Source organism: Morone saxatilis, unplaced genomic scaffold (genome assembly GCF_004916995.1).
Source record: "Morone saxatilis isolate NCDOM2014 unplaced genomic scaffold, NCSU_SB_2.0 Contig8, whole genome shotgun sequence".
NCBI lineage: Eukaryota > Metazoa > Chordata > Actinopteri > Moronidae > Morone > Morone saxatilis.
The window spans coordinates 16,591,455-16,605,412 of record NW_023340257.1 but is presented as its reverse complement, the minus strand read 5'-3'; the positions used below and the strand labels follow the sequence as shown (position 1 = coordinate 16,605,412).

The window sequence follows — 13,958 nt, the reverse complement described above, 5'->3', positions numbered from 1 at the left end:
GATCAGTATACATTTCAAAATGAGCGCCGCGGTTTCACAGTGTCCACCTCAAAGCGGAGGCTGGGTGAGGCGCCCTCCTCTCATTAGAGGATGACGTACCGCAATCCCAAACACTCTAAGTCAGCATTGGCCTCGCAAGGTTCAGGGTGATTTAAAACAGTAGATAACGTCTCGGGCCATTTTCAACCCATAAAATGCCAATTTTCCTAAACACTTAGACCAGCATTGATGTGTTTCATCACAGTAGAATCAGATCATTTAGTTTACAGCTCAAAAAACATGTTTAAGTGTGGAGTACGTCTTTAGACATATTGATGCTGCTGAAAATGCACCACACATTTGAATCCAATGTCTTACCAAACACAGTAATCCACATAGTTGTTTCAGGGTTCAGAAATCTCAGGTCAAAAGCAGCTCTGTGCTCATGTAGCTTAATTTCTGTTGTCCTGTAACACACAGAATATATAACACTATAGGCTCCCATACTGGGGTGCAGAGCCACTTAAATGGCAATCCATAAAGGGAAAATCTGGACCTTTTTCTCAGCAGATGTTTTAATTAGTCAAACACAGGTGTAACTAATTAACTGATTATAAAAGTCTGCATTGCACTGCATTAATTGCTGGAACAGAAACATCAGTAATGTTATTAGTTCCACCTGCGCTTTTCCTGTTATTAAGTAAAAATGTTGTTGTGGTGTATAAATTGATTTGGGAGCAATATAGAAACAAGAGTGCTCCAGTGACATCAAGGCTATCATGATTCAGGTTTGTAAGATTCACTGAGAGTAAAACAACATTTAATGTACAGATTTTATGAGAGAGAGGAGATTAAAAACTGTTGATGCTTATCAAACAAATGTGTCAGTCAAACCCAAACTCCAGTTTTAATTTGAAGTTCAACATTAATTTGAAGACAACAGAGACTGATAGGAGACATGCATGAAGTTAAACATGCAGTTTATGTTCTTGATAATGTTATTTCAATAAAATCCAAGTATTGTTTGGTGTTGACAGAGCCGGCCCTCCCTGTAAGTCAACTGAGCTGCTGGTTTCGGGCCCCACAGCCTCCTGGGGACCCCAGAACTCGTGCATTGTTTGCTTATTTAACCAAAGGAGTTCACTCATAAACTGAGACTATTTGCCGGATTTACAAGAGGGGACAAATAATTAAGATTTTCTTATACGCAGTGTTTCAGAAAGATATAGAGTTATAGAGGTATATAGAGTTTTTCCTAACTCACACCTTCAAAGGGTTGTTGGCACTATAAGAATAACCAGAGGAACATTAACCTCTCAGTAGCCTGGTATCCAATAGCCAAGCTACAGTGTTGCTCTTGACCAAATGAAATCCATCTCAAGAAGCTCCATTATTTTTTTCATTGCGAGGTTTAAATCGTACATTATTTTGAGGAGGAAGAAAGATTTTATCTTCCAGATGTGAAAGAAGACACAATAATCCTTGTCATTTTGTTTAATAATAAAATTTTGTTTGTTTCAATATTTTTCACTGTTTGTTCCTCTGCCTGGCCAATCTCCAAAATGATTGCTACACACACACACACACACGCACACACACCTTTCCCATTATGTAATTGCCCCGCTGTCATCACTGTGGCCATTATCTCCACAAATGGCACAAATAACACTGAGATGTTGTTGTCAGTCAGAACGAGGTAAAAATATCACCACATTGTTGACTGTGATCTTATCAGCCTCTAATTTGTGATGTTTACCGTTGGATTTTCCTCTCTGTGCGTGTTGTTTTTCTTCTTACCATGAGGTCACTTCGCCTTCGCCCGGCCTCTGATGTCCACAGGTCTTCTTGACGTGATTAAAATAAATTGCTATGGTGTTCATGTGAGTGTGTGTGTGTGTGTGTGTTTTGGAAAGGTTGTCAGGAAGGGTTTATTGTAGGTGATTTTCTTAATCTTTTTACACACGTATTCCAATCTTATCAGTGGACGTTGTAATTTTAACTTGGTTAGACCATGGTTAGTTTGACCCCTTACGGGACCTCAACCTTGGCAACAGGGCTTACCGCAGATACACCCTTCCTGTATCAATGGCACTATCATAACTTACCTGGCTGTGTGTACTTGTGGGTGAAGAGGCGAGGAGAAAATAAAAAAAGGCTCTGGACTTCCCACAGGTCTTAACCTGCTGCAACAGTTGGCAGAGAGTGCGGGCAGAAAGAGGGAGAGGCGCACAAAGTGGATGGAAGGAAGGGTGAGGGAGGAGGGAGGGAAGAGGGAGGGCGATTGGAAAGATGATAAGCCTAAGAGGTCTGTGAGCGACCTAACAGTGAGGTATTGCTGTGTGTGCATTTTGTAGTAGTGGACAGTTTTTATCATAACGGATCTGATCCTGAAATAGCTTCAACTTGAGCAGCTTTTTATCTGTCTTTTATTGTTTATCAATCTGCTGCAGGATGAGATTTACTCAAGTGCTCTACTTAAGTACAACTGTGAATTGTTAAACTTTATACTTCCACTCCACCACATTTAAATTGTTCTTTTTTTACTGCACAACGTTTATCTGTACTATAACTATAGTTGTTAGTTACAGTTCAGGCATATTAAAAAAACATAATATAAGCTTATGAAATACAATATATATTGTTAAAGAAAACTCCACCTTCATTGTCTTTTGTGTTGCATACATTTTTATATTTTAACATGCAATGCTAAATAGGAGGAGTATTTAAAGATTAAACCAGTGCATTGTTACTCTGTACAAGAAGCATTGTTTAGTTGGGTCCCTCATGATTCAGATGTTGTTAGCAGTTCTACCAAGGAGACATTTTCCCTTTAAGTTTGTTTGTTTCATTTAAATCATTATTTGAGGCCTAAAAAGGTCAAAGTATACAGTATTCAAAGAATAAAAGCAGAGATCAGAGATTAAAGTATGAAACATTAATACAAAGTTATGTAGCAGAATTTTGTTTTTTCTTCTTTTCTCTCCCATTAATCATCTCACGACCCCTCAGATTTATCTTGTAACCCACTGGAGGAACAAAACAACCAAACTGTACATAAAGTAGTAAAAACTCTTACTCACATTCTTCTTACACTTTGTTGCATCAATATCAACAATCTAATGATATAAATGTGTATACAGTATTTTAACTTTTTGAGACACTTTTACAAAATGTTTTTATCTGGTTATGAAACAGTCTCAGTTTAATACAGGTGCCTCACAACAGCACACAAGACCATCTGCGAGAAAATTGGCTCTATATATTATTTCTATGTACTCTTAATGCCTGCCACTCGGTCAGATTCAACTGAATTCCCCCTGAAATCAATTAAACGAGGTGGTGGAAACATTAGTCCACAGGGTCCACCAGAATTAGGATTAGTGTGATTACACACTAATAAAAACATATCATCATAATAACATATTATTACATTTCTGCCAATAAATCCTCCTAAATGTTTCACATTGGATTTGCAGTGTAAAGATATAACTCATGAATACTAAACATAACTTCAGGTGAGAGTTGTAAGCCGAAGCTTAATGACTCCAGCTGGTCCATCTGTTGGCTACCTGCTATCTGCCGGCCTTAATGAACTGGCTGCGAGCCCTCTGCAACCCAGCACATCTCATTAGTACCGTGATTTCTAAGTAATGTGTGTTTGTGGGTGTTCGTCCTCTTCCCCTTACTATTCTTTTTTCTTATCTTATCGCCTCTCCTTTACTTTTGTGCTGCCTCTAATCTCTTTTATCTTATCATCCCTTTGTTTTACCTCCCTCTGACCTCTTTGTTCTCTTTCTCCATCACATATCTGAAAATCTGACAAACTCCAGGAGTTCTGCAAATCGTTATTCCACCACAGCTGCCACAGTTTCTCCTCTCCCTTTCTTTGCCCTTTTCTCTTTACATACTCCCACATAATTACCCTTTCTGGCTGCCTTTTCTCAGTCCTTTTCCCCTTTGTACAATCACTCTGCTCACCTTTTCATCCCGTCTGTTGCAGCACAGATATACTGGATGTGCCTCCACTTGAAGCAAATCCCTGACTCAGTGTTTTCTGACACACCAATTTTCACTCCCCTAACATTGTGCACCTTCATTGCAACCCTTCATCTTCTCTTCTCCTCCTTGCGTGTCGCCTCTTTTCGCTGACCTCCTGCCCTTAACCTCCCTCCAAATCCATTTCTCCCTCACTTCACACCTCACTCACCTCCTGTGCTCACTCACCTGCTTCCTATGTATTCCTGCCTCCCTCAGCTTCCTCTCCTCCTCCTCCTCTGGCAGCACACTCTCACTGCAAAGACGTGACTACACATCCATGTAGCCCTTTAGGAGAAACCTTACCCACAATGCTCATGGTGGAGCAATTTGCATGATAGGCGCTGGTACGCTTTGCAGAGGTAGGGATGGAAAGAGATAGAGAAAGCTAAAAGACAGAGAGAGAGTTGTAAGAGAAAGCATTGGACTGAATTATTCATTGCTGGTCTATAGGATGAACAAATGCATTAGAAAAAGAGAAAGGAGAAAGAAAAAACACCTGTCCTCTGTTATCTCTCTAGAGTGTGATATCTCTGTAAACTCAAAGTCATCATTTGAAGGTGTCCAGCTTATGCCAGAGTCCCCAGCTTGTGTACTGTACTGCAGGATGGCTACATAAAGGCTGCCTTTATCTTTACCTATGGCTATGAATTTTAATATACATATATTTATATCTAGATATAGTCAAATAGACTGTACACGCAACAACCTGCCCTGTCTATACAGGATTAACCTGCAAGACTTGCCGGAGAGTAAAAAAAAAAAGAAAAAAAGAGCAAGATAGATCACACCTGGTCCAAGATTGTGTTTGTGAAATTGAACAGGGTTTTTTTGGACGTCCTCCCTCACCCCACTGATGTCTTTCTGCGTCTCTCTGCATAGCTGCAGGTTGAGGTTTTCTTGACTCAGCACCCACGCTGCACCTCTGGCGTGTTCGGGCAGTGAATCACTTCTGATGTTGTACTTTTATTTCAAGTTTTAGGGCGAGGATAGAAACACGCACATACACACACACACACACACACACACACACACACTCTTTCCACAGTGGTGAAACGAAACTAGGTACATTTACTTAAATACAGCATGTAACTACAGTTTAATGAAGCTGTACTTGAGTTTTTCCATTTTATGCTTTATCCTTCTACTACATGTAATTCACTGCTATAGTTACTACTTACCTTTCAGATCAAGATTTTATGTGTAAAACATATGATTCTTTTATAAAGTAAAACACATAAGTGTAGATTAAACTATACAGTTTATAAAGACAGTATATCCTGACAACATTAAAATGCTGCTTATACATTCATGATTCAGTACTCTTTCTCCAGACTGACTGTCCCCACCTTTTAGCATAAAAAATTAATGAATACTTCCTAAATATAGAGGATTGAGTGATCATGCAGGTCAAGAACATAGCCCATCTCTGGGATTAAAACTTGTCTTTGGCCTTTATTAACAAACACAACATCAGGGGTGATACAGTGAAGAACCACTGGAAGGCCTCTTTCTCTAGTGAGACAATGGATGTGACTGTAAAGGAGAACAGAATTCTCTTTTGTTGTTTATTGTGATGTTAAACTAAAAAAATTATATTTGTGTCTGACAGATGTTTTCTCTCTGTTTCCTCCACAGAAGTCCTTCTCTCTGGTGTTGGAGGCTCTGGACTATGACAACGACACGTCAGAATCAGGTGATGCTGCAATTTGGTTTTTCACCTGTTTTGTGGTTACTGGCGAATTTCAGGGTTTTTTTTTTGTTTAATTACACATTTCTAAACAAATGTAAAAAATCAAATTCTTGTTATAACTCAATTTTGTTATGTCAAAATTTACATAGTTGGGCATCTAAGATAGCTTTTAGCATGAATGTGTTAATAATGTAATTGTTTTCTTCATCATGATTGTATTCAACCTGTTTAATGTGGTATAAACTCAATTAGATGTTGGAGCATCAATTTTTGTTCAGTTACAGGAAAAGGGTAAAAAAGTTGGTAAATTAGCTCTGACTCTGACTCTGACTCTGACTCGGCTTGCTTTAACTAGGTAAAGTGCAGTCACATTTGTTTTTTTACGTTTCCTCTGTTTTGTGCTTCCTAAGAATTACACGTGTTGTTGTTGTTGCTTTTTTAAAAATGCACACTTCTATAGCATAATCATTTGTAGCCTGTATGGTAAAATAGATGTAAAAAAGTGAGATTCTGATATTTATAATTACTTACTTGTCCAAATATGTAATGTTACTTACTGTGTTTGGGCTTTATTTGTCTCTCCAAGAAATGTACATCTTATCTACGACTTTATTTTCCAACAAGCAACATTTCCATCGAGTCAAACAGTTCCTGAGAGCTTGTTTACGAGCGTGTGTGGTTCAACATGGTGAAACAATGTGAAAATACCCCTTGTGTCTTTATGTCTGTGATCGTACAAAGCTAGAAGGTCTTTTATCCAGACCCTTTAATTTCCTGCTCGTCTCCTTGTAGTTTCTCCTCATAATCAGAAAAGGCTCCATGACAGGGAATGTGAGTTGCATGCTATAAAAAGCATAACACACACACACACAGATGGAGACAGATGTTCCTATGCCTTCCTCATTCCTGTCATGCCACAGTCGTCCCTTTCATCCCACCATCCCCGGTCGTATCCAAAAGATGGCTAAGATAATGAGAAACTGGGAACTGCACCAGAGATCCTTCCCTGTGTTCGTCCCTCATGTCCTCTTCCACCTTCTCCTTCCCTCTGCCCTCCAGCACTGCTCTTACATCTTGTTTGCATTATCGGCCGTTTCCACCTGAGCTCCTGACAGCCCTTACATTGGGTCTAAAGCCGTTCACTAGGCCGGCAGCTTAGCTCAGCCCAAACACAGGCGTCCTGTAGCAGTCTGAATGGACTTATCAGGCCCTGCTGCTAATCAGAGAGGATTACCCAGCACGACTGTACCTTTCTGAAACAGTCCTTGGAAATAGCGAGAACATATGATGAGCACTGACAGCATCACCTTCACTAAGTTTTGTTTAAATATAATGTAGCGAGTGCTCATGTGCAGGGCCATACCTTTGTCTTTTAAAGGATAATTCCAGTTTATTACAACTTTGGTCTTATTTCTATAGTTTTTATTGGCTATGATGACATTTTACTCACCAAAGTATATATAGTATATATAGTATATGGAAGTGAGTGCACCTGAAATGTTGGTAATAAACTAATAACTCATTGGACGATCACTGTAAGGTGGTAAGTTGGACCAACATGTCGACAAAATCACTTTCTTTTCCACAGAAGTTTGGGTCCATTTTACAAAAGTGAATAGGAGCACTGTTTATTTTTATTAGGTACACCATAGCTAAAACTAATGCTGTCTACACAGTCCTGCAGTGAATCCTCCCTTGTTGAAGGTTGTAAAGTTCAGTTTTTGTTCAAAATAAGAGTTTTGATTCAACTGTATAGTCATTGTGGAGATTGCAGTTTGTGTTGCTGTTTTTCTGTAGTTCATCATATCGACAGGTGTTTCTGTTACTACCAGGTGGACGAAATAATAGAAACACCTGTAAGTTTGAGAGTAAATGTGAGATTAGAAGTTATTATTAGTAAAAGATGTGAGAAAGTGGCAAGAACCTGTATATAAAGTATATAAAGTGTATATTTGTGATACTTGAGTAGGAAACATGTCAAAATGAGCAAGAGGGAATTATTTCATGTCGCAAATGTTGAGGTTTGTTTAAAATCTGTTTGATTGTCTGAATGATCTCCTTGTCTGACCTCTTTTTAGCGAAGTTGCCATCCCAGATCTCAACATTTAAAGGTACAATAGAGTTTTCTTGTGAACAAAATTATATTAATGTTTACTGTGTGTATCTCCGAGGTTTCACAAACTTGTTGTCTTCGTGATAAAACAATTGCAGAGCTGATTTTTGGGGGAATTTGAAAAACTACATTTGCTAGCAGTGTTTACATATTTATAGGGTCATTTTGAGTGCAGATTTGCTGCTCTGTTCACCCGCGTCTCAACTGTATTGACATTGCACTCACAGCCACAAAATTGCCACCACTGCCGGAGAGAAAGTGAAATTCAATATTTGAAACGTTATAATCTAGACCAGCTTGTCTATAAAATTCAAGACACATGTTTAGACTTAGTGCTTTTATCCAGTTGAAAATAATTTCATCGGGACATCTGCGCTAGAATCAAAACTGAAAACAAAAACAAGACTACTCTGAGAATTACTCACATAGATCAAATATAGTGGAGACACAAACACCATCACCCTGATCTATTGGTTTCCATACGTCTGCTGTATTGATTTGTCGGTTCAGGTGATGCGGAATAGCAAGTGAAAAGGAGGCGTTTTCTCTCCTGCAGTGTTTTCTCAGCTACTGTCAAGGGCAAACACTTCACAGTTAGCACCAGGCAGTGGGGGACAATCACCAGAGGCCACAGAAAGAGATTTAAGTGTTTTTGCTACCTGCAGACACAATCTCCGTGTGTCTGCTGCTTGTATTTGCTTCTCTGTAAAGTGTGATTTCAAAAGCAGCTCAAGGCTTCTTGTTGCTGCTGTTTCTGCCATCTAATATTCGAGTGCTTCTCTCTCGCTCTCTCTCAATCTTTCTCGCTACTTGTGCTGGCTTGTTATTGTGCTATCTCATCTAATGTCATTAGAGAGGAAATCAGACTCTGTTATACACCTTCCCTGCTGTGCTGCTTGATAATGTGGTTACTTTTTTTTCTACTCTTCTCTCTTCTGCTGTTCTACTTCTCTGGCAGAGAAATGGTGATGATGATATTAGCCCTTTGACATGCCAGAGTCATAAAATAATAAAAAACCCACCATGCACTGCAGTTGCGGTGATTAGTGGAAAACCGGGGCCCTCAGATTTGACTACAGGAGGGGGGGTTGAGCTAACAGGGTGCTCAGTGGCCGCAATGTTCCCACTCGTGTTTTACTCTTTTAAACACACACACACACACACACACTCAATCACACACATTCTCACAAACACGGACAAACACGCTCACACACCGGCCAATATGTGCCCCTGTTTTCATTCCTTTGTGTCAAACCACAGTGATCTCATCTCTCCATCAGGCGGTTTGCAATGCGTGTGCGCTAATAGCTGCCTCCCTTCCTCTTTGGCTCTGTTTGCCTCTGTCTGTCACACGCACACACACACACACACACAGACACTGTACACCCTTCCTCACTACATCACTGACTTACTTCCAACAAGCTTTCCTTTTCTCTGTTACTATCTCACAATCTTTCCCTTTATCCTCGCCACCATCTCTTAAATACACACATACATACATTGTGACACACAGATGTACTCACACACACACATATTCTCTGTGCTTTGTGTGTGTTAATACCCTGTCAGAGGAGATTATAACTGAGTTGGGGATGACAGCGCCTCTGGGAAATCCCCTCCGGGGGTCAGGAGCTGCAGTCACTGCCCCGGCGCTGCCCCGGGCCTCGTCTGGTCCTCTCTGGTGTTCAGGATGCCCTCTCTCTCTTCTCTGCAGACCCCAGACCCCCTTTTCTCTGGTCCTACAGTATAGTGCGCCCTTGTCGCCATCGATATTCATACTGACAGTGTTTTTCAGTTTGCTCCCTTACTATCTGAGGCTCCTGGATGTACCTGAGTAATTCTAGGCAGATAAATAGATGTTTTAGAGAAGCCAGACCCTAATACCGATAAAATTGAAAATACCAACCTGGTCGGTATTTTATCCGCTGTGCTCAATCTAAAAAGCCTTTCCTTCCTCCCTCAGGTCAATTGATTGAGCGAGTCCTCCTCTCCTCCATGTTGAACCCTGGTGAACAGTGGCAGACGTACCGTCACCACGGACGGTCTCTGAGCCTGGAGTACCGGCTGCGCTTCCGCTGTGATTCAAACTACTACGGGCCTAACTGCAACAAGTTCTGCAGGGCCCGCGATGACTTCTTCGGTCACTTCAACTGTGACCCCAGCGGCTCCAAGGTCTGCATGGAGGGCTGGACGGGACCAGAGTGCAAAGAAGGTGAGACAGGAAACTTAAATCTGCAGTGTAAGAGTACCTCACACCTCATGTCCTCTATAAATTGAGAAAATTTACAATTTGAGTTCCAGTCTTTAGTTTGGTTTAGTCCAATTTAAAGCTGCAAAATACTTAAAAACACACACCAGGTAACAATTAATCTACTTATTAAAATACTAAAGGTTTACCACTCACACCAATAAAATACTTAACTCCTGATTGCAACTGATGTACAGTTATGTATACGTACCCTAAGGTATAGTTAAAGGAATAGTTTGACACTTTTGGAAATAGATTCAACTTTCTTGTGAAGAGTTAGATGTGATAGAAATCAATACCACTTTCACAGCTGTGTGGTAAATATGAAGCTGGAACCAGCTGTCAGACTGGAAACGGAGCCAAAGATAACAAAATATACTTATTTCAAACACTTTACTGGTTGCTCGGCAACCTCACAGTGGGCTACTGCTCTCGACCAAACAATAGTCTGCAATGTACCACCTATAAAACCACAAGTTGTTTTTACACTGCATATTTTTTGTACAGATAAAAAAAAGAAGACGTGTTGAGCTTTAGACCTTTGGACAGAGATAGGCTAGTTGTTTCCTCCTGCCTTTAGTCTTAATGCTAAGCTAACCACCTTCCGAATGTAGCTTCATATTTATGGTACAGATATGAAAGTTTTCTCATCTAACGTCCAACAAGAAACCGCAATACATGTCCTACACTGTTCCTTTAACATCTGCATTATAAATTGTCAGAGTTACATTATTGCTTCATGCTAATGTAAAGGTTTAACGAATTATCTGATACAAATAATGTGACAAAAAATTCATTCAGACTTGATGATTACTGTGATTAAATACATAACTCAAGTGAGTTTCTGTGGTATGCTAATTTACTTATATACCATGTGGAAATCAATATATCTGTTCAATAGTAAATTAATAATAAATAAAAACACAACAGCATGGTCTGTAAAACACTTTTTTAAAACAAATATTGTATTTATATAAGTACAGAGAAATTTATGATATGATTAAACATAATGAAATGAAAATAAATAGGTGTAAGAGACAAAAACACTGGTAGAGACCTGATAGTGAAACGTAAACTGTTTCACAATCTAAAGTGTTTGTGTGTGTGATTTGTAGTTAATGAGCAAAAAAAGCAAAAAGCAAAACCACTAGGAAAGTTGTTGTTCATTCATTTTTATTGCTCAGCCGCTCAGTCGTTCATATGAGAAACTTTCACATCTTTGGTTGCTTTCACTCCAAAATGGTAGAAAATATTCAATTAATATTTTCCTCAAGTTGACTCAAGGCCGCTGATGAGAAAAATTAGAGAATACTTTTGCTTTCCATTTATTTTTCCACTATCCCGGGAAGGGGGTTTCCTCTGTAGCAATCCCTTCCAAGGTTTCTTAAAAGGTTTTTCCATGAGTGTCCTTGTTTTCCTTTCTAATGTTGGTCTCTGAAGCCCTTTGAAATTGTTTATGTGATTAAGGGCTGTTAAAATAAACTTGACCCATGAACCAGTGTCATCAGCTTTAAATGGCATATGTATTGTTCTGACCATTAAACCAAGTTGAAGCCCTCAAACAACCCTTTGAACAGGATCAGCGTCATAAAGAAAGACAGTTCTCCCAAAGACAGACGGAAAAGGAAACATAAGTAAACACATCTACCCCTGTTCACCAGTTAAAAGCAGAGGTTTAGACTCGACTTGGATATCAACACCAAAGACTTGAGACTTCACGTGAACTTGACCCTTAAAAGTTGATACCTTCCTCCTTTATTCATTCTCAGCAAGTCGACAGTGAATCCCCCAGATCCACTTTGTTTGAACCAATCCGACAGCATACAGTCACACTTACATTACATCTGGTGAAGAGCGCATTATGAGTTGTTTAGGACTTGAAACTTGATTCCAAAGACTTGAGACTTACTTGTGACTTACAAAACAGTGGCGTGGTCCCACCTTTGGTAATAGAGTTAGCTTCAGTGGACAGTGTGTGTGTGTGTGTGGGATTATTCTCCCTCCGTCTGTGACTCATCAGCTGGACGACCTCACTGTGTGACCTCGGAGCGCTGCCATCATGTTGCGATGGTAAAAAGTGAATGAAGGAAACCAGAGTGGAAACCATGGGAACCATGAAGGACATCCTCACTTCATCTGACTTCCTCCTCAGCAGGTTGCTGATTGGACTGCAGAGAAGCAGGAAGTCTAAAAAAAATTTGCCAGGGGTCCCTCTGTTACCCCCTGCAGGTTAATGACCACGCTGAAGATTAGGGAGTTTTCAGTGTTGGGTTCTCCAGCTGGAAACTTTTGAATGGCTTAACTGTTCAAGTAAATTATCTCACAATGAAATATGAGAAGTCAGAGTTAGAGGAGACATATGAGGTTTGATCTAAGTGACAGTACCTCCATGGATGATGTACTTTATCATCTATGTGCATCTATGTGCAGTTAAGTGTGTGTTTTGATAATCTGGTGATATCTGGGGTTATCTTTTGTTTAACTGGCAGAGATCCAGATGTATTCAGTGTAGATTCCAGGTTTTAATGCCCAGTAATAGTTGCTGTTTCTTAGTCTCTAATAGCTCTCTTTTTGTGTGTTTTGTTCACAGCGGGGTGCAAGCAGGGGTGTCATCAGGTCCACGGCTCCTGCACTGTACCCGGAGAGTGCAAGTGAGTATGAATAATTAAGAAAATGTACACATTTCCACCACAGACACTTACTTAACAGACACAAGGGCCTGATTATAAATAATGTCAATATTAATGTCCCAATGTACAAAGCTGGATGCAATGTCAGTGCCAGAATTCAATTCAACACATATCACGTTTTTGATCCTTCACCGCCTGGATTAGATGTCTGCAATGGGGTTTGAATCCCATGGGTCTTAAATCCTGCAGCAGTAGGGAGGAGCCTGCACTGATGGGCCATTTCCATTCTAAAATCGCTGCAGTCATTGCTCGAGCTCTGATCTCTCTTCACTGTTAGAACTGTGGAAGTTAAAAGCCACATATAACCTGTGAAATACGTATCTGTATCTGTTATAACATATTTTTCCAGTCTAGTTCTTATGTAGCAGAGCAACAATTAGTGCAACAGTAATATAACTTAACTAAAGTTTCACAACATTCTGTGAAAAAGAAAAAGCATCTCTTCCTACAGCCATTATATTAATATAACACCAACAGTATGCACATCAGTCCTGTGAACGTGATATTAACTATGCACTCGTATTCTTCTTTAGGTGTCATTATGGCTGGAAGGGTCCTCTGTGTGACCAGTGTGTGACGTTCCCCGGCTGTGTGTATGGAAGCTGCACCGAGCCCTGGCAGTGTGTGTGCGATGTCAACTGGGGAGGTCTTCTGTGTGACAAAGGTCAGATATGTGACCCTTTAGGTTGAATGAAATAAATATAAGTATATACTAGCAGCAGGTTTTAATTTGTGTTTGTTGATCTGTTTGCTTTCTTCTGTCTAATTTAACATCCCAAACATGTAACTGTAGCCATGTGTATTGAAGCTTTGAGACTCACATGGTCCTCACCCCACATTTCACGCCACACACAACCACATTTTATGTTACAGATGTCTCTTTGCCTACCACTGCTGTTTGCTGTTAGTAGACCCACTAATTCACCATGATGAAAAACTGCAAGCAATGTAAAACTGAACCAAAACTAGTAAAAAACTCATTAACACTACCTACTGCCCAGTGTGCTGTGCCACAGATGTCTTGGACAATATCATATATCTTTCCTCATACTTTTATTTTACTGTCAATATTTAATACAAACAAGGTCCTTCACAGCTAAACTCAATAGGTAGAGGACTGTGTCATCTGCGTAAAGATGAAAGAGGTTTGCTGTGTATTGTATGTTGGTCAGGTTTGTCTGTGTGTGAGAAAGACTGAGA

At 39.9% G+C, this 13,958-nt stretch overlaps 1 protein-coding gene across 1 annotated transcript in view; it reads left to right on the top strand.

The window, feature by feature from the left end:
• The window catches only part of LOC118342039 (protein jagged-1b), a 43,029-nt gene that overhangs the window by 18,611 nt on the left and 10,460 nt on the right, over window positions 1–13,958 (top strand). Inside the window, exons 3-6 of the mRNA XM_035680465.1 lie at window positions 5,653–5,710; window positions 9,784–10,032; window positions 12,659–12,719; window positions 13,292–13,422. Of these exons, the coding sequence (XP_035536358.1) occupies window positions 5,653–5,710; window positions 9,784–10,032; window positions 12,659–12,719; window positions 13,292–13,422 (499 nt within the window). The remainder of the gene's footprint in view (window positions 1–5,652; window positions 5,711–9,783; window positions 10,033–12,658; window positions 12,720–13,291; window positions 13,423–13,958) is intronic.